The sequence below is a fragment of the Strix uralensis genome, chromosome 4, assembly GCF_047716275.1.
Source record: "Strix uralensis isolate ZFMK-TIS-50842 chromosome 4, bStrUra1, whole genome shotgun sequence".
NCBI classification, from domain to species: domain Eukaryota; kingdom Metazoa; phylum Chordata; class Aves; order Strigiformes; family Strigidae; genus Strix; species Strix uralensis.
In genome coordinates this window covers 103260980-103287062 of record NC_133975.1, presented here as the reverse complement: position 1 = coordinate 103287062, position 26083 = coordinate 103260980, and the positions used below count along the sequence as shown (strand labels likewise).

Sequence of the window (26083 nt, the reverse complement as noted above, 5' to 3'; positions counted from 1 at the left end):
TACCTACAGAAGAGTCTTTACCACTGTGAGAAACACTTTCATGATTCAGCTATTTAAAACACATATCAAATGCAAGAAGAGAGACACCCTCCCCCCCAAGAATGCCTTAAACACTTGTTGCTCTCAGTTTAGTAAGATTTACTGCTAAATTTCATCTCTGGGTATGTGAAAGATAGGGTGCTTTTGCCTTTAAAAATTTAGCAGGCAACTAAACTGAACATTATACACAGTAAGCATCTTAGTATTTTATTTGTTGCATCTTTTATACAGAATAAGCTTCACTGATATTTAATTCACTGCAGTATTCTGCTGATGTAGCAACAAAAGATTACATTATAAACAAAGAACAAAATTTTGACTTCAAAATGTTTTTTATAGGTGTCATTTTTTCAGTTGACAAACAGCAACACAATTACTGAAAATAAAAATGAAATAAGCACGTAAACTAAGGCCAATTCTTTTTAATCTCTAATTGATAGTTTTTCTCTATGTATCATAAATATTGGAAGCTACACTCCAGCAACTAAAAATAAACATATCTATAATTTCCTAGCAACCAGGATTCAAATAATGGAGAAAACATACAACAACAAAAAAGTTTCTTAAGTTGACATCTGCAATCTATTTACACTATATATGTTAAAATTCCACAAGATCATGGAGGGTAAGGAATTTTGAAATAACCTGTTAAGCATTACTTAAAATGGCACTTATGTAACTCAGGTCTGGGATTTTAAAATTGCTGAAACATTGAAAGACATTACACTGCAGTATGTCTATACCATTACATAAAAAAGACAAACTACTCCATAAAGTGTCACTGAGATGCGCAACCAAAAATAATATACATTTGTATCTTTATCAAGATAGATATTACTGTAAAAATGCTCACATTAAAAAATATAGTTATTATTGTTCGAATTTTCATTAAAACTAGAAGGGACTACATGAGCCAAAGAATGAGGAATTCGTATATAATGACATGCTTCCTCATTTTATAGCACTAATAAAAATAATAATAGAGAAAGCTCTATTATAAGTCTTTAATAACGATGGTATAATTTCCTAGTATCTTTTTAAAACTTTACTATGTGGGTGTATGTGCATGCAAGTCTGTGCACATGTGCTTGTGTACATAACCACACAAACACATCAAAAATATCCAAGTGTATATGTGACACACACACATATCCACATTCCTGCATATAACACTTCTAAAATGCAAACAGTATGCAGGGACTCTTGCATGTGACAATCAAGCACCACATGCCATGCTTTCTTATTATTTCTCTTTTTATGTTTTATCCAGTAAATGTAATGACACTTTCATATTTGGCCAAATATAAGCATTAAGATTTTTAAAAACAATCATGAGGTGATTTAGCCATAACATCGTACACAAGAAAAAAATGATACTGCAAATACTTCTGATCACAAGTTCAACATGAAAGCTCGTCATGAAATGGAATGTAAATTATTCTAAAAATTAGTATTCAAAGATTAGTTAAATATTGTGGCAAACAACTTGGAATTTGTAGAAAGTTTAAAATGTAATTCACATTACAAAGACTGGAGATACTTTATAGATAGAACTTCTAAATACGGATATGACTGGCATTTATTTTTAAGCTTACTTCTATTAGAAATAGACTTGTTTCCTGTACAGGTGATGCTTTGCCTATACCATATACAGTAGAAAAATAAATTCTTTAGCAACCTAGAAATAGTTTATAAAACTCTTGAAGTTTCATTTTCTTTGCTAAACATGCCAAGATTAGACTGACAGCTATAAATAAAAGCTACATAGACAACAGGTAAAGTAGAACAAGTTAAGAATACTACAATTTACAGGACAGACTTTATTGTACTATTAATTCCTGTGTGCTTTGCAATAGGAATAGGGTTGACTTTTCCTTTTTGTTTATGTTTTCTTAGAAAAGATAATTACTTGCAAGAATATAACACAATATCAAGATAATTTATAATATACATGTACTTCAAACAGCAGCCAGGTTTATGGTATCATAGTAATCTAGAATGATAATCCAAGTCATAATTAGAAGTACAATACCTAGGACATAAGTGGGAAAGGCAATTTTTATTTTTGGAAAATGGAGCAAATCAAACTCTTAAAAGCCTTAATTCTCAAAATCATCTATTTTACTATAATACATACAAGACGATCTTAAATCTTGTTATAAGTGAAGATTACAACAGTGACCATCATAAAGCTCTTTTTTTAAACTACACAAAACATTCTAGCAGCTGAATGAGCCAAAACTGTTTTCTTCTCTGCAGACCTAAAAAGGTACATTTTGAGCACGAAAGAAAAAAAGCTGCTATGAAAAGTCTCACAGGTAGTTGTTTATCTATGGTCTCCCCTTTGCTACAATTTGTAACCTTCTAATTTTTTTACCACTAACAGAATATTTAACCAAAAGATTTGTTTAAATTAAGCAGCATTCTTTTACAGCAAAATTGGTACCAATGTAAAAGTAAAATAAATGAAAAAAAAAAAAAAGAGATAATTTAAAAACATAGTAAAAAAAAAAATCAGTCATTTGAATTTTTAGTACAACATACCACAGGAAAAAAATATGAATACAAGTTTATGTGATTTTATATATACACACTCCAAAGAGGTTAATTGTCAGTACCCAAAGTATTTATTGCTATGTATTAGCAATGCATTTTTGTATATCTTTAAAGGGTCACATAAAAATAGATTTAAAGAATAGATTAATTGAAGTCCTAGATTAAAACATTGTTTGGTTTAGAGAATTTTACTACAACAAAATTCATGTTTATGTATGAAAAGTTATATAACCTTATATGAAAATGTCATGAACTATTTTCTAAACACTACATGTATTCCCAAGTGGGAAAAATTAAAATATCTAAAATATATTAGATTAAGTTTACAAGACCATCAATGATCTTTTAAACATGCAGCTGTTTACAGAATTAACAGTTTTACAAAATGTTTAGTTCAGTAATGGAACATAAAGAAATAAGTAGGCAACATCAAAATTTTTGTACAATATTTGAAACTCACTTTTACAACAAGCATGTCCTTGGTATTGTGCTGTAAGAAATAATAAGCAAGTTCACCCACCCTTAACAAACTGTCCACAGGTTTACTTACAAGTAAAGATGAATGGTGAGGGACTGTAAAATTCTCAACAGTGCATTTTGCATTCTTCCATAAACCATCCTAAGCATACCATCACGTAAGTAGCCAGGAGATTACGAAATAAACTATAGCTGGGTTTAGTTGTTTACACAGAATGCCTGAATGTGAATAAAATTGCCAAAAATAGCATGTTAAATAACAAAAACAGCCATAAAGCAGGCTGTAAGCATTGAATGTTTCATAAATGTAATTTTTTAAATCATTAAATTTCTATAGAAAAATTTTATTCACAATATATTGTGACAAACCGTCACAGGAATGATATAGTGATTGCAATAAGGTATCATGCAGCAGCAGCTTTGTACTTTATAGCTATTTTTGCTTTTAAAAATTAAACCTCTCCAGTCATGCTTATCACATAGTTTTTATCTGCAGTGTGTACAAATGAGGAACACAGTACGGGATATAACAAAAAGATGTCCAATCAGCTGGATGGGAATTATTTTTCATAAATATGAAGTACATTACTGATCCTGAAACATGCATGTCTATAGCTTGTCTTTACTGTCCAGTGCCAGGCTGCCTGCAATCATCTTCTATTTATATAATACCAAGAGGGTCTGCTGGTAATTGTGACTGTATCAGCTGAGGCTGCAGTGGTGGTGGTAACTGAAGAGGTACCATTGGTTCCACCATCTGCACGGCGGTGGAAGGCGGTGGCTGACATGCCACTGGGTTCGGTGCTTCTACAATCTCTCCGTTGTAAAAGAAAAATTGACACTGCTGAATGAAGGTCTCTATAACCGACTGGTGGATTTTGGTGGTAGAAAGAAACTCTCTGTTTTCAAAATCAGGTCTCATCAAAGTAGGCCAGAAACAAATCGATAAGTTATCAGCAGTCATAAAGTTGGTTTTATATTGCTGACTAACCCTGAAATGAGAACAACATGCACAGAATGAATTAAAACCAGTATGCAATCAACTACAAGTATTTTCATAGTGCTCTAACTGTAAGTATTATTATTAAACAATCTCCAGCGATCCGTTAAAACAATCAGTTTTTTTAAGCAATAATGCAGGAGAAAATTTAGAAACCATGACTCTTCCAGATTTGGATAGCTAATAAATATAAATCTGATTAAGCTTTTAATCAAGAAAGAAATTCAGCATTCCACCAGCACTCTGAACTCTGAACAAACAAACTTTAAATTCTCAACCAGCTATTAGATTTCATAAAATTAAAATTTTGTCCATTAAAATGTCTAGAGGAAAAATGACAGAAATGGCTTCTTATTGTAGGACAGTCAGATAGTAACTAACATCTGTGGCACCAAAAGAAAAAGGCATCACATTAGATCACATGTTAAAAATACACAGAAAACCAAAAGGCACATCTCTGCAGGTTTTTTTTATACTGGCCAGCAACAGAATTTGGCCAAGCTATGAAGAACACAATCATTTCACTAATCTCAACACACATTAAAATTTTTGTTTACTTTTCACTGTACAATGCAAAGGTTTCCAACTGGGTTTCTCTTCCTAGAAGTTTTCTACTTTTAAGCAGGGGCTGAAACAGGTTCTTATGATCTAAATTCATTATTACAATACTACTCCAAGGGAAAAAAACCAAAAAACCAAACTATCCTGTTACCAAATTTATCATCTACAATTAAATGCCTCCTCAGAAAAAACACACTGCTTTTCACAGTAATAGGATAGAAAGAGCCAGAGTATTTTGCTTTCTAAGAATACTCTGCATTCTAAAGTAACATCACAATTTTATGTAGAATTAGTGAGAGATACATAAAAAATCACGTGTTAATAAATCTGACAAACATCTAAGATATTCATTCATCTGGGAACACGCAATTCCTACATAGACAGCACAAAGGTAACTGAGCTGTTACAGTTGTCCTGCAGAAACAGGCAGAAAATAAAACTTCAGCAACTTGTCAGTTACAATTCTGATGATTAACAAGAGCAGACTGCAAGAATTTCTGACAGCTGGCTGTAGTCCATAGATTCAAAAGCTGTGAAAACCATAGTAAACAGTAGAATTAATGCTATAAGAAAATATTTTCACTCATTTACAATGCATGTATAGGGGTAACTATAAAGGGTAGACTTCCATTTTAGCATGCGCATTACTTATTCCAAATAGTGTGAGGGTACACAAATATTGCCTCTCAATCTGTTTTGAGGAAGTTTGGTCCAAAGGATATTTGGATACTGTTTCTGATTGACAGTAATATTCGTAATCTCTTTCCTGAAAGAATTACATTTTAACTTCATTTAAGGATTAAAGAACCAGAAAATAAAAATGTAAGCTTACACTTTTGCTTAGCTTTTTTATTGAAGAGTTTTCTTCCTATACTGAATTCTTCTGTGTATAAATTCCTCCTAGACTATACTCTTGAGATAGAACAATGAGTAAGACTTACCAGGAATTAAATAAAATTTAAGTGTAAGACACTGTGATGGGACAATGAATGTCAGAGTTTTGAATCAGAACTGCCTGTACCTTTTCCCTAAAATGAGTACACTGAAGAACACCAGAAGGGATTTCAAACTCTATAATGGTGTTTCATTAGAGAACAAACTACAACAAGGTAAGTTATAAAACTGGAGAAAAAATAGCACCTGCTATGTAATAAAATGGAAATAAAAGCCACATAATTTATTTTGCAGACTGCTTTTTTCCTCTCATTTTGCTCTGAATTTAAAAATCTTTCAAGGGCCTTCTTCAGTTGCATAGGCTAAAATGCATACCCTCTGGCATCCTTAAGCACCTCTAGGATTTGATTATGTGTTTGGTCATCTCGTGCACCTTTTTTCCCCCCCTTGTCATGAGTTCACTTCACTGCTTGCTGTCTCTCTCATATTGTTTCTTAAATCTAATCTGATCTAGTTGTAAGACTGCTGCTGCTGTGGACAACGGGTGAAGTCTCATTCTTCCCCTCTTCCTTCTCCCTCTCCACCAACTTTCTGGCATCAGACCACAGGGTGGCCACAGGGTGTCTGAGATCAGCTAGTATATTCTACAGAAAATTAGATTTCTCCTATTTCTGCTTTCCTTTAGAACATGCTGCAGCTGCATAATCATTAGATCCAACAAATGAAGCAGTGGAAACCTACGGCTAGAAGTGAGAAAAGAGCACTGCCCTTCTTTCCTGGCTGCAGCTCACAACTAGATTAAACATAACAATCAACTTTATTCTCTCCTGTGTTTAAATTTTACCTGTCCTTTCTCAGCATAAACAAAAACCTACCAACCTGTATGGCATCTCCTACCAAACTTTCCCAAACTACTTCAGAATGTTCTTGTAAGTGCTTAGCAAATGTCTATTCACCTTCTTTTATGTTCACTCAAAATGAAAAAAGAAGAGTCTGTTTCTCTTGATCCTGACACCTTCATCCACTGCAAACTCTTCAGGAACTTCAGGCTGTAAACCTGCTCCATGATGAGACTTTAAAAGCTGTACACCTATGCTTTCCCAGACTTCAGAAGCATATAATGCCATATTAGCCCCTATGTATAAAGGTAGGCATTCTCAAAGAACAAACATAAAACACAACCAATATCAGAAAAGCCAATGCCAATCAATATTGTCCTGTTTCAACTCCATCTTTAAAAGTCACTTTTGCTTACAGTTAAATCAACCACAATTAGACAGCTAGTATGCTCTGAAAGGCTCTTATCACACTAAACAAAAATTCGTCTCACTTGCCATTTATTATATTCTCATGGTTATTGGCCTCTTGTATTTCAATAGCAAAGTCATCTGGATAATACTTGTATTTTTTGTTTAAAGTCCTATGCTTGTGGACACACCGAAAAAATATCAATCACCAACCACTGTTAATTATACAACAATACCACATTTCTTACTCTAATGACATATGATGTAAAACCACAGCATTTAAAACATCAGTTTGTAATGAGAACTCTTCTATCACGTAGAAGGGTGTTTTACCTTATTTAACGAACAATTAATTTGACAAACAACATTTCCATTTTAGTTATATACTAGCAGTAATTTACCACAAATTAATCTCTTAAAAATAAATATAAGACTGTAAAGAATTCAGTTACAAGTTCTTTTGAAGATCCTCTATCCACCTATACCTACCCCTCTCTATATATATGCATTTGCGTATGCTCAAGCAGTTTTCTTGTTGAATGGAATGCAACTACCTGACATTGGAAATGAGACAAAAAATGACAGCCTTTCTTACTTAAGAATAGATTTAGTTACTAGCAACCCACAATGTAAATCAGTCATGATTGAAAGAAATACAGTGGACTAGAGAGCTAAGGCCAGTGTACCTCATTTACATTCTTCAGTAAGTTCTGTGATTAATATATTTTATTTGTCTGTAGGCATGCATGCATTAGAACTTATTCAGGATTTTTTTAAATTGTATTTAGCTCTTTTACTTGCACCAGTGTGCAATGTACTTGACACTGTATGTTCAGCTGTGCCATGCAAATAGATGACCATGCAAATAGATGGCTGAAGACTTTTGACAATACAGAGATTGCCACTCTTCCACAAAAATTTCTATCAGGTCCATCAAGAGCTATTGAAACCTTTCAGGTAACTAACTGTGTCAAGTTTGAGATGTTTTGTTTTACTTCAGATACATGCAAGCACATCTAGCAACTCTGTAATATGTAAATGCATGGAGTAATTATATCCATTGATACAAGTTTATCTATTTTTGGGACTGAATTTGTATTGGGCAAGACTGCAATGGAAAAACCGATGCATTTCCCTGCAAAAGAAAATGGGTAACTTTAGCAAGTCGAATATGTGATGGAGAGAAGTGTAAAAGTAGGTGCCTAAATTCTGAAGTTTCCCATACATTCAGTGAAAAGAGAAGACTCCTCCAAACTGCAACAGAGAGCACCTGTGTTCTCTCTGTTGACTTAATAGGGAAGTTTAAAAGTCTCATTTCTGCCCCCCTATTATGTGCCCGGTTAGATCACTACAAATACCTGCAAAAAGACAACGACACACACTAGTCTGGAACAATTTAACAACTTAAATGTCATGAAAAGCTTATTGGTGTATATACACAAAATTGCCTGGCTGGAAAGCACCACTGCAGAGAAGAGCCTGAAAGTCCTGGATGACAACAAACTAAACATGAGCCAGCAATGTGCCCCTGTGGCACAGAAGGCCAACAGCATCCTAGGTTGCATTAAGAGTGCTGCCAGCAGGTCTAGCGAGGTGATCTTTCTCCTCTACTCAGCCACATCTGGAGTATGGGGTCCACCTCTGGGGCTCTCCAGCACAATGGACACATGGATGTACTGGAGCGAGCCCAGTGCAGGGACACAAAGATCATTAAGAGACCAAGGGTCTCTCAAACAAGGAAAGGCTGAGAAAGTTGGGACTGCTTAGCCTGGAAAAGCTCAGGGGAAGTCTTATCATTGGTTTTAAATATCCCATAGAAGGGTCTGAAGAAGATGGCTTGAGACTCTCATGAATGGTGTCCAGTGACAAGACAAAAAGCAACAGGCACAAGCACAGGAAATTCTGGCTGAGCACTTTTAAACACTTTTTTTACTGTGAGGCTATCTGAGCACTAGCACAGGTTGCCCAAAGAGACTGGAGTTTCCTCCTTGGAGGTACTGAAAACCCAACTGGACACTGTGCTGGGCAATCTGTTCTAGTTGACTCTGCCAAAGCAATGGGGTTGGACTAAACAATCTCCAAAAGTCCCTTACAACCTCAACAATTCTGTGATTCTGTCTAAAAATGCAAAAGTAGTATCACAAGCAAGTGACAGATTACTGGGTAACAAATTATTTCTTAAAAAAGAGTTATTTTAGCTTCGGCAATGTTTTTTTGTTTTTTTAATAGGGTAGTTAATCTCATTTAGTGGATTTCTGAGAATAATCCCATTTTAGCTGAAAAAGAAACATGAGTAAACTGGTCTTTTTCTTCCTGTTTTATATGACTGAATATCATACACCAGTATACTACCTCATAATCTGACCCTTGATGTGCACATCTACTAATATCATATTATTTTTGTAACTAGAGAAATAATTTTTAAAGAGAAAACCATTAAATTTCCATGCAAGAGGCAACATTTAGGAAGCAAGTGTAACTAATTCACTGTTACTTATAGCTTTGTTCTACATTTTACTTATTCAGCAGGGTTTACAGGTGCCTACATTAGTCTATAATTTTAATAGCTACTTCTTGGGAAAAAAAAGGTGAGAGATGTGTAACTGTGGTGCATATTTATTCTTTCAAGCTTTTTTGTTATGTACACGAATCACCCTTGTAACTTTATAGTAGCTATGATGCCAGATGTAAGTCAATAAAATGCAAGAACAGAATATACAAACCTTTTCTAATCAACCTTGTAACTCCTAGTTTCATTTTCCACATTTATACTAACAGATGAGCAATGCAGCATGAAATTTTCAATTCTAGTAGTCAATTCATTGTAACTAAGACAATCTTTTTTGCAATTGTTACAACTTAAACAAATTTTTAGTAGAAAAATACTAAACCTGTTTAGATGCGTTATTACATATTTGAAGACATCATAGTTCACTGGGTGGAATTTCTTCACAATTTCTTTTAACTCGTGTAGCCGTTCTGTCTTCTCCATGATTTCTACAGAAATAAATGATATTTTCTGACACATCTAGAAAGACATACTAAATAAAGTGTTGCTAAGTCTTTTTCCTAGTATAATGGTACAGATAATATATCCACAGAGAAATATCAAGTGAGAAAATATTTGATAAAATTCCTATCTGCATACAGAATTGCAAAGAATAACTTTTTTATTATAGAGGTAACTATCGAAACACAAAAATATTTTTCTGTATTTAAGCAGAATTATTTATCTGTGTTTAACAACAAAGAATCACTTGATCAGCTCATTGTTGGGTTGTAGAACGGTAACTAACAATGTGACAGAGTCAATCTAATCATTGTTAGATTCTCCTCTGCTTGCAAAATGTTGTGACTTAGATATATCTCAGATTTATTGGGACTGAAGTTTCATAAAGATTTAGGGGAAGAAAAACAATCACATGAAGTTAGAATATCTTAAGCTTATCAGTTACTCAAATAATAATAAAAAAAAAAATGAATGAGCCTGGTGCAGCTATTTTAAATATATCGTTTAAAGGAGAACAGGAATTGTCACAGGCCCAAGGGACATTATTTATGCTTCAAAGAGGAAATAAGTAACGTCTAAGAAAAAACTATGGAATAAAATAACAATTTAAAAAACCAACAAATGCTGCTGCTAAAACACTTGTGGAAAATACCACTAAAGTTCTGTAGAACCATATGTATTCTATTCCATGATGATTCATATCATAAAAAGGAATACAGCCTCACCTCTATTACTTGACTGTATTGCTAAAAAGAAATTTGATGTACCCTAGTACCATAGAAATAACGTTAAATATGCTCCAATATATCCCAAATAGAAATTCAAAGCAGTATTAACAGTATTTTAAAACAGCAAGTCCACATATTCTAAGCTATTGCACGTTTTGACTGAAATTTAAATGATATACTTTTAAGAAAAAACCTAACTAATTACATTAAACAATCAATCTTCCTGAAAAGTACAGCAGAAATACCACAAACAGGTATCTACAGCTATCATCCAAAAATACAAAATTTCTAGTGGACTGCATATTAATCAAGTCCAGGCCCAAGCCTTAGGTTTACACTAGTATTTTCATGTTTTGAACAAAAAAAAAAGCGTTAAGAATTCTGTATGTCACAGCTGCATCCCGCAAAAATGCGTAGCAGTCTTTTTCTGAAAGAGTTTACTGCCAATACAAGAGAGATACTCTTTAAAAGAAGGGAACAATTTAGTCATTTCACTTTGAAGTATATGAAAAATGTTTGTAAGGCAAAATTAAGCGTTTCATTTTATAAGGAGTTCAAAAAGAATTTGAAAAAATCTAAATGAGAATTACCATAATATTCCATAGATGTGTCTGATTTCTAAAGCCTACTTTGAATGTAAGACTTTATGAATTCAAGGGTTTTTATCCCTGTTAACAACGGCAATACAGTGCCAAGAGCTTTCATCATATTCAGCACTAATACAGAATGGAAAAAAAAAGTAGATTTCTCCAACTAAATTTTCTAGTAAAAGGAGAAACAATAAGCCACAACTTATTTAGAAAAAATAACGTATCACATTTATTTCATCATATAGTTCTGTTAATTTTAAAGAATATAAAAAAATGTACATGTCTAAGCAACTTAAAAAGTATTTCAGTGCAGCTAGTCCTTTCAAATTACAATGAAGTAAAAATTGCAATAAGGATAATCAAGATAATGTAATTAGATCAAAACAAGATGGTTTATTACTTACTTGATGTTTCTAACAACTCTTGATGCAACGAATAAGGAATTAATGGGTCTGGCAGATCTGCAAAAAATGCTTTAAGAGCCCCAGCCACTGCATTTACTGTTACTCCCATAGACTCGAGACTGATATTATGATCTGTAAAACAAATAAACAACAGTGTAAGTAAAACCCACAGCTATCATTCCTCATAGTATTTTATGAAAATAAGAATTTATTCAAAACACTGAAAATGAAAATGTTGTCAAACATTTGGTAAAAAAATGCATAAAAAGGTGAAACTATGGATAAGCTGCCATCACTCTGACCCACGTGAAACCAAATATAAAGAAAATCTGACGGTGTAAGAAAACACTAGAAGATCAGAAAAATAAAGTTGCCTAATTCTCCACGCAGACTTAAAATGCCTTTCTATTTGCCACTAACTGGCTTCTGATTAATCACTTTTGCCCAATAATAAGTTTGGAATTCTATTTCCCAAAATGTTGTTAAAAACTGGTACAGGACACATTAATTTGCAGAGTTCATGTGACCTTATGAAGCTGTTTAAAAAAGAACAATACATACCAGTGACCGCACATGGCCATATAATCTACTGCTAGATTCCCAAATAACAGAAGCTTAATGTTTTACAAGTAGAGATATTTTTTTAATTGAAATTTATAATAAACTCATGCTACATAAATTTTTAAACAAGGCTAGAAGTAAGTTTCAGAACTTCAAGTATTTAAAAACTGAAATTTTGAAAACACTAAGTTTATTTTCCAAAAGTCCACTCCACCTGAAACTCTGAAACATCTTTTAATAAGGTGACTGAAGAAAATGTAGCATCATACTCAGATTATCTGAAACAGCATAGTGAGGCATAATAGTACATTTATTTTCCTTATCATTTGGAGGAAATTTACTGTTTTTCACAGGCTCAACTTCATGATTAATATCCAAGAACTTTTAAGAAGTGTTTTTATTTTGAAATATCAACAGAGATCATGAATTACATGAGAAAGCAGAAGGAAAAGAAATAATACTGACCCTCTCTTTTAACACAAAGTGAACAGCATAACCTACCAATCATATGCCAGCATATTCTAGCATGGAAAAGGTTGTGTAAGAAATTTATTATCAAGATTTAATTGTTAACCCATATTATTCAAGAGAGCTTTCATTAAAATAAGTATCAAGAAGTACTACATTTGGGGGGGGGGGGGGGGGGGTTAAGAGGGGTAAGTGAATGACTTAACGCCTAGAATTTACGAACTATTAACACAAGGAGCAGCTAGGACTGCATCTAAACTCTTTTAAACACTAGAATACCACCTAGAAAATATTTAACAGCACTTAAAGCCAGCTGCAACAGCTCTGCTTGAAACAGAGCTTCATTGCTAACAACCTGGACTACACCAATACAACCTACCAGAGCATTAAGTACTCAGTGCTATGTAAATCAGTTTGAAAGTTCAACCCTTTCACAGTGCACTGTGATAAATCCATGGAGAATTCAAGTTCTGTTTCAGCTTTAAATAATAAAACATGTCATTACCTTGATCAAACTGTTTCTGAATGTTGTCTTGATCTGTTTTATTCCCACTAACACGGTACAGGCCTTCAGTACATAATCCTTAGAAGAGGAGGAAAAAAAAAAAAATATTCAAAAACACATTTATATACTGTAGAGCAAAACAGAGCCAGTCATAATTACTGAGAAACCAGAAGTAGGAATACAAATCTTAAGTGCCATGTTTAACCATTACAGTGTTATAGCACTACCAAAACACAAAATAACAGTTGTCTACTGAGTACACTATACCATTTAATATGAATCAGAGAAAACCACACTGTAGGATAACAAGAACCTGACTGCAGGCATTTGTGCAATCATTTACCCAAAATAATTCTCCTCCCATCTCTACTAGACTGCTGTTATTTGCATTCTTTTTTTTACTCATCAAAAATCTTAATTCTGGGGTTTGGTACTCACAGAATTTATGTTTTTTAAAACTGTCTTCACAATTTGGGCTTAACAACTTACTGTGACAAGCAATAACATACTAATAAAATACTCTGCAGAAAAATCAGGCATTTACAATTGACTCTTGATTTTTTAATTTCATGGTGTAACACACTCCTGTATCAGACAAGGACTTAACCTTCTAACATACTTTCCCTTTTACTATTTATATTTTATAAACTTTGCATCCATTTCTCCTCACTTCTTTTCTAAGGTAAATTATCACATAATTTACAAGTCTTCCTTTAAGGGGCAGGGAAAGAGGGGAAAAGGAGAAGGATGTTAGGAAGCAGAGGTTCTCTAAGCTTCTCATTATTACTTTATTCTACTATGCATAATAGAGTCATCATAATTACAGCAGCCATTCCAGTAAACAACATTAAAAAAATACACCTTTATTATGCATACACACACACTTGCTCACTCCAGTAATTGTTCCTATCACACTGCCATCTTTTTTGCACACAGCTACTCACTGAATGAAAGTGTCCATCCTGCTAATCACACCATTACCCAAAATCTTTTTCTTTGTTAATTTAGAATCCATTAAGGAATACAAGCAGTTTATAGTTCCATAATTCTTCAAGCTACCTTTACGGACACAAAATTATCTGTATGCTAGACTTCCATAACGGTACATGGTTCTATTTAAAACTTCAGAAGTTTTAGAAGTTTATGAAATCTCTTGGCTTTTTACCATCACAGCCCACTAACTGAATGCACCTTAGATTATCAGATCAATACACAACTCCTCTGGTGCACCACAGTCACCAAATGTGCCTTTTAAGTTACTAAGAAACCAGGAATCTTGTTAAAACTATCAAAGTACAGAAAGCACTTAACTGTTTCATACTGCTGGGAAATTTATACCAATTAATTTAATATCAACTCTTCTAACTTAATTCTTCCTTTTTAATGCCTTGACAATTCACATGTCTCTTTACTGGCTGCATCAAGGCTATTTTAGTAAGCTTTCCTTCAATAAACTTTTATACCTACCATTTAGCTTTCCAAATCTGTAGCCAATAGTTTTCTCTTGTAAATATGCACCTAAACACTCCTTTCAAAAAAACCTGAGCCTCATTCACTGGCGTCCTCAGAAAGCACCAGGAGGTAAAATTTGGTGGCACAGGGCAAAAAGCAGTTTCAATGATTCAATGGTTTCCACAGCTGAAAGGGGTTTCACACATCTTCAAAAGAATGCCCCAAATGTGCTACACGCTATCACAGACAGAAACACTTTGCATTCCTCTTCCAGAAGTTGTAAATAAAGAAATACAAAAAAATCACTGGTAGATAAGAACAAGCTAGGATTGAGATTCTCTTTGTTTAATATGGGAGAATTCTCAGTTGGAGATCCTACAGCCCCAGGGTATTCTGTGTTTTATCCAACTACCATTCAATTTCTTCCTGCACAAAAGGAATGGAACGTGCAGCAACAGCATTTTCTGAGAAGTCTGATCCAGTCACTGTTTAGTAGGAGTGTTTAAACCTTGAATACTTTAACTGGGCTGCTCTGGAGACAGATGCTCTACTGCGGTATCTGGGCTTTTTTTCCCCCCCCCTCTCTATTTCATCATGTAGTAGACTCCTCTTTGCTCAGACCAGTACAGCTCTGAGAAACACAGAAAGACAACTTACAGTACTTCAGAAATTTTTCAGGTTAAACAAGGAGATGCCTACTGAATTTAGGCATCTTCCAAAAATAGCTAAGTGTTGCAATTCTGGATTAATCTAACTAAATTTGTCCTTTAAATTCCTCAAGTAAAAGTAATTTTTTTTTGCTTGTATATTCTAGAAAGTAACATTTCATGAAACAGTTGGTCAACCATCATATTTTTTCTCTAAGGCACACAAAGAGACAAGTTTAATCTGTTTGTGTGCATACACACAGCTAGAAGTCTGAATGTATAATTTTTAAGTAATGCTTCAATTCTGGTTTTTTATCATCCAACCAGTTGTCTGCAATGCTTGTTCCATCAAGATGTTCATCAAGTATAAGACACTCTTGTTCACTGGTTTTAGTTTTTAAACTTCTTGCATATCTGTAATTTATATCCATACTGAGAGAGAGGGAGAGCACGCAACATTTATTTTTTCTTGATGGCTTTTTAAAAATTCAGTTCCTTCATCTGCAAGCCCGTTGATTTTTTCAGAATTCTTATCTATGTTCTTATTCTGCTTCCCTTCTGGTCCAGCCGTAGTTTTCAAGATATTCTTACTGGACACAATGGCTGTTGTAATATTATATAAGAGGAACAGATGATTTATTTGCTTCTCTGTCCTGCTAGCTTTACTACACCTTTCGGTTTAAAGAATTAGATCTTCCTGATGTCACATCACAATAGCCTATATTTACTTCAAGACAGAGCTCATCTCCTTTCCCTAGACTATTTCTTTCTCAAAGTACCTCCTAGTGCCTAATAAATTCTCTTCTTGTGCTCTCTTTTGTGCTGCCAGTTGTGATCAGGGTTCCATCCCATCTAACTGGGACGTCCCATGGCATTCAAAGCATTTCAAAGAAAATGAGCAAGGTGGATCTGCACCTATATGCATATCTCGTTTGTAGGACACTTCCATTCTTAGGCACCAACCTATTTCACAACTCTTGGTTCCTCCATAGAACATACTAACTTCAGCAGAAGAGCAGACCAAAGTTTGCCTGGTACAATATCCAGTTTCCACACCAGTAAGTAGTATATGCTTGAGAAGAGAGGTAGGAAGAGTAGGAGGAAAAAAAAAAAAAAAAAGCCAGCAATTTTTCTGTGGTATATCCTCCCAGCTTCCAGCAGATGATGGCTTACTTAGGCTTTTACATAAGGTGTTGTAATAGCCACTTATGAATTTATCCTCCACTAACTTGTCCAAATCCCTTGAAGTCATTTACCCGTGGTCTTTACAACAACCCACAGCAAAAGCAGTTTTGTAATTCAGGAAAGTAGGGCATGAAAGCTTTCATGAAATCTTTTTTTCTTGATTAAACAAGAAGCCATAACTTCTCTACTCTTTCCCAGCACCAGTTTTTAAAATTTATATCATTTCCCTTCCTCAGAAATTTTCCAAGCTAATCCATTCAGTCCCTCTTTATCCAAGAGTTACTATTACTGTCATATGCAGTATCTTTTCCAATTCTTTTCTAATCAGACTGACTCAAATTGTAACCAGTATTCAAACTGTGTGCATACCATGGAATCACATAATAGTATGATTTTTCCCCATATCACTCAACTCTCACAATTCCTTTAATTCTTTTTGCTTGCTTGATGGCAAGTAAAGTTGAAGTTTTCAGACAGCTGTCTATGATGATTTTAAAGCCTTTTCCTGAGTGACAACAGCTATACTAATATTTAGCCTGCTGAAAAGTCACACAGTATCTGCCAACTTGACATCCATAGCCAGGTTCCACTATCACTGTTCTGTCTACATTTCAGAATACATGCCACCTACTCACAGCAAGTCTGTCTCTCCTCAGTTGAATTCCTTCTCCTGCAGAGACCAACTGAACTTTTCAGGAATGATTCTCCACTACAATAGCCGAGACTATCATTCGCATACTTAACTTTGTAAATTTTGTGTTCTATATCGTTCTATAATTTTATTCCACAGATTGAGCTGATGTACCTCTTCTCAATCCCTATGCTATTCAGATTACACAAGACTAAAGCAAATACCACCTTATGGATCCAGAATGGTAATTTCTACATACACCTAGAATACATGTAATTACAGACCAAAGAATCCAAACTCTTCAAGAGTCCAGCACTAAATTTACTTACATAAAATATATTTAAAATTCGCCACTTAATGTGTTCTTATCTGTGCTTATCAACACTGGCATTTAAAGATCCATGACATTCAAAAGCAGAACCAAAAATAAGTGTCTTACTGCTTCTTGTAATAATAATAATTTTCAGAATATTGAAATGTTCAGTAAAAAGTAAGCAGTCTAAGAAAATAAGCAGTACTTTTAGAAAGACTCAAAAACTAGTCTTATCCAATGCTGAATTAACATTTCTATAAGTTAAATTAACCAATCATTAAACAAGCTCTCAATCACATATCTCATGGCCTCTTCATTTTGAAATAAAAGAGTTCAATTAATATGACATGACAAACATGCCTAGGAAAAGGTAGGTGCATTCTTTAGTTCATTAAAAATGGGTGACATCTGAAGATAACTCTAATTTTCCAGGCATATTAGCTGTTTAGTTACTTTGTGCATGGAGAAAGCCAGGGGAATAAGAGCAGCAGTTCAAGTACCGTAAGTACTCTGCAAAAGATACTGACATCTTGGTCCTATCTGCATTGTTTAAGAATTCTTTACATAATTCCTATGATGTTTCCTTTGAAGGGATACATTAATTAGCAATACAGCTCAAGTGCACAACATGTGTTTATGAATATTTCAAAACATATTTGTTTATAGTTTTCAGTGATTCTCACACACTAATAAATTAACGCATGTGCTCCTCCTCCATCCGTCTGGTAGCGAGCCTTCCATTAGGAGAAACAACTGATGCCTGTTTTCCCCTCCTCTCGAGTTTGGGCAGGGTTTCCTCCCTGTTGATTAATTCCGGAGTTGCAAAACACAAACTGGTGTACAGTTTCCTAACTACTGAAACCTATTCTATGCCAATTTTGAAGTGATCACAGAAGGTTGTCTAGCTCAACCTCCTGCTCAAACAAGGGTCAACACTGAATTCAGATTGGGTTGCTTATCTAAATCTGACCTTGAATATATCCCAGAGCCCACAATCTCTTTGCGCAACCTGAACCAGTGCTTAAATAACTCTCAGAGCAAGAGTTTTTCCATTCCTTCTAGTTGGCACCTCACATTTTAATGATCCTTGTCTCTAATCCTCCTGCCATTTTTCAGTATTTCAGTACTTTAGCCTGGCTGCACCTCCTCAGCAACCTCGTCATAGGTATGGGAAGCCACTTTTGGGTATCTCCTCAGCCTCTCCCTCTGCAAGCTGAACAAACTCACAGGTCAGGAGCTCCAGCCCCTGACCTTCTTCTGTGAGACTCCGTCAAGTCTGTCAACACCTTTCTCGTACTATTTCAGATGAGGCCTAACAAGTGCAGAGTAAAAACAAATAATCACTTCTGTTGCTGTAGTGCCTACCCTTCTGTTGGGACACACAATACAGAAGGCGTTAGCAGGATGCACTACTGACTCACGCTTAGCCTGTTCACCACCACAACTCCCAGATCCTTTTCAGCAGCATTCCTATCCAGCTAGTCAAGTAATCAGCATGTACCACTGCAGGGGTTTAGTCCTTGCAATTCTAGTTGCAGGACTTGGCACTTGTCCTCACTGAATTCCATCAGGTTCCTGCTGTCCCATTCCTCCAGCTTGTCTACATTCCCCTGCACAGAAGCCCTGGCCTTGAATATATTAACCACACCACCCACAAACTTGATGAGGGTACAAAATGTATTGTAGGGCTATTCAACTCTACTGTTACAGTATCTATCCACAATCAAGAGTAACAGAATCATGGCCTATGCATTTTTTTGTTAAACATACAGCTTCATGGGCAATTGAGTCAACTTAAATTATCATTATGACTGAAAAAGGTGGTCTAACTCCCTGCCTCATCAATCACTGTTTCTGTCCTTCCCTTGTTCCTAGCTGCTTAGACCTGCTCCTTGCCTTGCACTTGTTTTGACACATATTTGACCCTTAACTTGCCAGCTGTAATACTAAACAGCAGGACCTTGTCCATTTTTGCTGATGTAGCTTTCCAAGACAGTGAACTCCAGTAATTCAGAGATGTCTGACAAGCACCCAAAATGAAAAGTGGCAGAAGCATACAGCAGGAGAGGATCTTACTGGCTGTTACACTGTTTCTTATGAAACTATTGTCAAAATGCCAGGTCTCAATACACCAGGCCGAGGGGGATGGGCACTCTTGTCCCATTCTGTTCTCTCTGTCCAACAGAACAGACTCCTAAAAGACTCTAGCTCTCCCGAGCCCTTTGAATAAAAAGAGAGATAATCCATGTTGAATTTCTGGATTTTGCAGCCACTATGAATATATATGAATGATTTACCAGCCTTTTTACCTCAACAGGCACTGCTGACTCATCTTCTTTCCCTACTTATACCCAACCCTCATTCTCTGGAGACAAACTTTGCATTATCTATTCTTTTCAATGTCAAAATCTGGCCTCATGGCAGAGTCAGTGTAAAAGACAGGGGTATAACTTAGGTGAGAGGGAAATTCACAGAAGGCAATATTCTTTTACTCGAATTACCTCTGAAATCATAAATTTAACTGCATTACATAAAGGTATAAATATCAAAAGCAGTAATTGTTGTACATATACCAAGTACACAATTTTTACTTTGACCTATAGCTCTCCACAGAGACCACGTGAGACATTAAATAAGATGTGGCTCTGTCAAATTCATTCTTCCTTCTTTATTCCATTCCTTGTCTCACATAAAGTGGGTAACTAAATTATTAAAATATATATTATTCTAATAAGCTTCTCTTCCCTCAATTCTTTCATGTAGAATTAATACTGAATTAATGCTATCAGTTTTCTATGAACTATGGAATCTAAAATTTCTAATCCTGTCAATGAAGCACGTGGATATCAATATTCTACAAAGGTTTTTTTTAAAAATATTTGAAAACCCAAAGAAAAAACATATTAAACTACTGCTATTATTATTTGAGTTGAATATAGTCAGGAGTTAAATTTATTAAATGACAAAACTGTGCTAGTATTTATAATATGAATTTGATTCCTCCATCCTTGGTAAACAAAAGGAAATGTAATTTATAACAAACTTTTCACCAATGCACAATGTTGCATACAAAAATAAATCCAAAATACCAATTAAAAAAAATACTGAAATATTAAAAAAACCCTCACATGCTAATACTATGAGTAATTTTTGCCCAAATTAGTGTAAGTTTGGGAAAGTTAAAAATAATCAACAGTACATGTTGCATAGCACACAAACCACTTGAAATTTAATTGGTGGCATGTACAACAACATTAAAATGTTACTAAAACCACTCAAGCTACAGACTTGCCATAAACATGTAAACTTTTTACACTTAGAAAAATTAGACATTAAATAGATACTTCTACATTGTATTGCAATACAAAATTCAAATCATACCAACATTTTGTTGAAGTTAAATATTACATTAGCCTTCAGAAATCTCAGTTCTCTCAAACAAAACTATCAGAGTATCAGAATATCCTCCTTACTCTCTACATAATTAGAAGACAAACACAGAATTCATGCTATTAATATAGTTAACAGTTTAGCTTCAAAAATAATCTCAATTCTGCTGCCTACATTTAGAAAAAAATGAGTTGTACTAAAAAAAGTGATGATCTACATTGGATAGAATTTTTTTTAGAAATTAGCCTTTTTTTTCTTTCTAGCATGTCTTACTATAGCACCATTACTTCTATACAAAAACTACCACTACAATTTTCTTAAAATTCAGAGCTTCTTAATTCAAAAATTCTTAAAATTCAAAACTAGTTTCCCTACTAAATACATTTCCATAAATCTAGTTTGCAGAAAACCAATACACTCAAAAAGTTCATTTCAAGTGATGCAACAAAATGACCTTCTATTTAGTCCATCAGGAGAAAGCAACAAAATACATCAGAACAACTGTATTGCCAAAAATCTTCTTTTGGAAGCCCATAACTGAAAATAACTACCAATGTCAAAAAGTCTATTTAAGTAGCTGCCCTCAAGAGCAAGTTACATACTGATTTGCAAAGAATGCGACAGAGGTAAAAGCATACAAACATTAGCAGCTTATACGTTATGCTATGCCACTAATATTTATTATGTTTATATAGTCTGGAAAGGGTTACAGATAAGATCACAGTATCTTTACCAGAAAATAAGTTTTCCTGAAAACATTATACATTTATACCAAGATGTTTAGGGGAGAACTTGGTAATTCATCATTACCAAGTTACTTACCTGAAACATAAAAATTCTTTTGATCATCTTGTTCAATGAACCAACAAGAAAGAGCTCCAACAACCAATTAAAAGACTACCCACCCTGCTATAATTACAAGGAATTAAAAAATGAAAGGCTAGGATAGAGAAAAGGTTTTCCTATAATCATAAACAATGTGTAAACACACAAGGAAAGTTTGTTTACAATATTCAGCCAAGCTTTTCTCATTCCTTATCCAGAAGTGACAATGTTATTAAACTTAATCTTACACAGTATTGTACAATTTTTTTTTTAATCAATATGTTCCAACAAGACAAAATGTTATGCACTAGTACTGCTTTGTACTATTAATATCAGCAACAGTACACACCGCTGCTGAAATGGAGGGTCTGATATATACTTACTGCTTATTAGCTTTAGATCTGCTCAAGTATTAACCACTTCACTCCCTTGGTTTCTACTTCCAATACTATCAAAAAGATTCCAAAGGAATTCAAGGCCTAGATTATCTTTCAAAAACAGAAATTAGTTGACTCCATAAAGCTGAACTAGTTCAGAAGAAAACTTCTTGTTGGAAAATATCAAACTGAACAGGAACACACAGAAAATACCTATATCTGTAGGCCCTGACTTAGGATCCCTTATCTCTACCGGATCTCCCTTTACTCTGACAGGTTCCATATGGCTCCTTCAAAAGAAAAATCTGTTGATTTATAGAAGGCTAGAACTTTTCAGCTCCTGGGTTTACTTTAATTTCTCGAAGTTGTCCCTCTTCTACTGAAGGACACTTTTTATTTTTGGTAAGGATATTCCAGAACACTACGGTTAAACAAAAATCCGATGGTATTTTCTGCATGCACTCAATTCTTAAAAGTTTATGGTGGAGCAAGAATCTTCAAAGACACTTTCTGATACTATCTTCTCATCTACACACCCGAAACAAAGCAGAGAAAACTGTTTTTCACACTGCATACTTTCTAGCCTCAGTCACAATTTAGATGAGTGGGTACAAAGCATTGTCTCATACAATTTCATGAGACAGAGATAGGGAACATTAAAAATTAAGATTGGCCCTTCAATTTGAGATTAATCATATCTTCATAAAAAACCTGCAATTCAGCCACAATGCAAATTACACGTGCTAATACAAAGGGAAGGCGCTGAACTTCATGAAAGTACCTTCAAAGGAGAAGCTAAACAAGTATATCCTCTGTAAGAGAAATATACTGATTAGCCTCATTCTTGATTAAAAAGACAATGATAATAAACACTGCTATTCAGTTCAGTTAGTACTGACAGTAGGCTGACTTGCTAAGAGACAGCTGAAGTGACTCCCCAGGGCCAAGCAGCTGATACAATAGCTTTACGAAACGGCAACAGCATCATTCTGGACTTCAGCCTGAAGCCAATAGATCCTGACTTGCCTTCTGCAGACTGATCATCTCTAACACCTTATTTGTGGAATTTTCTCTTGGACAGTCGCAAAGTCAGTGAAGTGGGTTTATCTCAGTACAGGATCTGAAGGCAAGGAAAGTGAAAATCCTCCTCTCTCAAAGGCAACAAATATGTTCTAATAGAACACGGCTTGAAACTCAAGTACCTACAGAATATGAACTCAGTATAAAAATAATACACACCAAAAATAAAATTTCCTCAGCCAAGTACAGAAGTTGAAAAGAACAACCAAAGGTACTTTACACAGAAGCCAGAGCAGGAGAAAGAAAATTGTAATACAGATCAAAAGTAGAGGTCTGTACTAAGTGCTTAACAGAAACAGCAGGACAACTACTGTCTTCACAGCCACAAAGTGTGCAAATGGCACAATGTTTGTCCAGCTTACACATATGGCCAGAACTAAAATTCTCCAACTTTCAGTAGCTGCACAGCAGCATCCCAGGATGAACTACCATATACTCAACCAGCTAAAGGAAAAGCAGTACCTCCCTCTGGAGTCTCCACTTTTGAGGAACCCCTCACATTTTGAACACATCAGCAGCTTAACTAAACATCTTAATCTTCAAAGACAGGTGATTAGAGGAGAATAGAAGTGTTAAATCTGGGTGCTTGTGTTACTTGGCAATTATGAGGAAAAAAAAAGACAGTAAACCATGTTCCCACACTATTATAGTTCTCTCTCTCACCCCGCAAGTCAGTGAAAACCTTTTGGGAGAAATACTAGACTTTCTTTTGAAAGTCTACTAAAGTCAACAGATATCAGACCACATTACTTTCAAGCAAAACAATCTTCTTTAGATCTGGATTTATAATTTTGTTGTTTTAAAGTATTCTTACAAAGGTAATTTAAGATATTACTTCTAGATTCTACAAACTCTTCAAAAGTCATTCAGTCCTCCTTACTGGTAAATATCTATTTTATATAGCTATACATAGTAGCTGTATGTAGACATTTTTCAAAAACACAAATTCAGTGAATCATCTATAAATTATGTTGTTTTGGGGGATTTTTTTGCTACATACAAAAGTAAACACAAAATATATATTAAACCATCTATACCACTCTTACTTCTTGCCCTTCTTCCTCCTTCCCCATCTCTTCCTGGGTGAGGTGGGGAAAGCAAAAGCAAGAGGGAAGAAAATACAGCTCTTGCCTTTAGGCAAGGAATCAATAGGAGGTGAAGGTTAAAGACAGATTTATACTAACATCTCTGACTCCCAAAAGATCAGTGCCTGAGGTTTCACCTAATTTTTTTGATTGCAATAATGCAGTATAAAAGTCATAAAAAACACCTATCAGGCTTACCACCTATAGTAGTTCTGCTGGAAACACTACTCTTACAGATGGCAGTAAAACTGAATTTTATTTTAGCTTAAGAAAGAAAACCCTTCAGTTTTACTCTTGCTAAAACTGTTACTGTCATCTTACAGCCAAAACTGTATTACAGAACTAAGAAAATGTTGAAAAAAGGTGCTGTTTTATTTTATGCTAAACAATATCAAACTGCACTCATCAAAAGACGGTCCTGCTCATGTTTCAGCTCCAGTCAGTTTCACACTCTCATCTGCTTCAAATACTGCAATAAGGCATTCATATAACTTCAGAGCAAGTAAGACCTACACACTAACCAAAAACTGGTGCTCGCCATCTTTAAAAACAGAAAAGAAAAGGCTCAAACAAAACCCAACCACAGGTCACTCCCAAACCTCAAACAACTCTCCACTCCTAAATGTAGTCTTCTGTTGGACCAGCAAGATCATCCTACTCGCCTCATGGTCACACAGTAAATAGGCTGAAAGCAGGGACAAACACACAACCAGGGAGCCAGGGAGAAAGGAGAGAGAGAAAACCATACTGTGAAATTTCACCTCAGTGCAAACACATATATGTTAATATTTTATGTTAATCTGGAAATCTGCAAGTTAAATTGCTTAACATTTTTCATGCAGAATTATGCGCTATTTAGAAAAAAAATGTTTCCATCTCTGTAACAAGTTAATATGAAAAACTAGGTTTACCAGCAAAATAAAGCAAGCAAGCTGACTAAGTAAGCCATACCAGATACCTGTTTTCTGCAGCTGGAAAAAGTGGACTTCAGAGCTTTTTAATATATGAAGTAAAATACAGTGGCCACAGCCAGGCATGCAAGCCTGGAATGCCACTGGGTTAAAAGTCATTTGGTATTAGAAAGCGATGTAACTTTTTTAAACTACAGGAAACAAATGTTAAAACTACAAATGTTTATTTACACAAATATTTCTTTTTGCTAAAGACAAAAGACCATCACATATTAAGCATAAAATTTAGAGAACATATTCCACTTTTAAAATGCGCTTTCCCCATAATTATTTATTTCTAGGATAAAATTCTAAAAGTACTTTAAAACAGAAAATGAGAGGGTTTACTTGTTATGCAAAGTGGGAAAGTCCTCCAATAGTTCTCCTATCTTACCTGTATCTTCAATGAATTGCACACATTTTTCAACAAACAGAGGTATCGGTTTCTCAGGTGTAACCAGATCCTGTAGGGGCATCCCAAAGTAATTACTTTCCCAGTTTCTACGGATTGGAGGATTGAATGTCTTAGTTTTCTTTTTCGGCTACAACAAAACAGAGTTATTTAAGTAATATTCAAGTAGTATTTTAACTAAGTCATATTGCAACCATTCAATAAAAACAAACAGATCACATATCTATGAGACATTTAAAATTCCTCTATGGCAAACTGAATAAAAATAAATGTACTTTTAAAAGGCATACATTAGATATGAAGCACTCAAATAACTTCTAATAGATCTGGTCATTTTTATATCACATCAGGAACAAGACAAACCAATGCACCAGTAATTGAAATACGATAGGAACAAAAATAAACACACTACTTGTTTAGAGTGCTATGACAAATCTTTACATACTAACTTTCAGCACCAAACAAAAAGGAATCTACATGAATCACATATGAACCACGTATCTATAGAAATTTTTAGGGTAAGATTGTGAAGTGTCATATCACAAAAAAAAATTGAGTGTCTTCTGTATGCATCTCATTAAGATACTAAATAATCTTTATATTGCAACTATTCTAGAAACATGATTATGCAGATCGTATAGCAACCAATCTCAGAGTTAGAGTTGCAGGCACTCCTATTAAACATGACTGCTTTGT

The 26083-nt window shown here is 34.6% G+C and overlaps 1 protein-coding gene across 2 annotated transcripts in view; it reads right to left on the bottom strand.

The window, feature by feature from the left end:
• Window positions 1–230: 230 nt before the first annotated feature.
• ARHGAP5 (Rho GTPase activating protein 5) overlaps window positions 231–26083 on the bottom strand; it is a 52295-nt gene continuing 26442 nt past the window's right edge. For both annotated transcript variants that reach the window (XM_074868263.1, XM_074868262.1), the window contains 5 exons: window positions 25370–25517; window positions 13041–13118; window positions 11507–11638; window positions 9666–9771; window positions 231–4064 (listed from right to left, as the gene is read on the bottom strand). In XM_074868263.1, the coding sequence (XP_074724364.1) occupies window positions 3734–4064; window positions 9666–9771; window positions 11507–11638; window positions 13041–13118; window positions 25370–25517 (795 nt within the window). In that variant the 3' untranslated portion in view covers window positions 231–3733. The remainder of the gene's footprint in view (window positions 4065–9665; window positions 9772–11506; window positions 11639–13040; window positions 13119–25369; window positions 25518–26083) is intronic.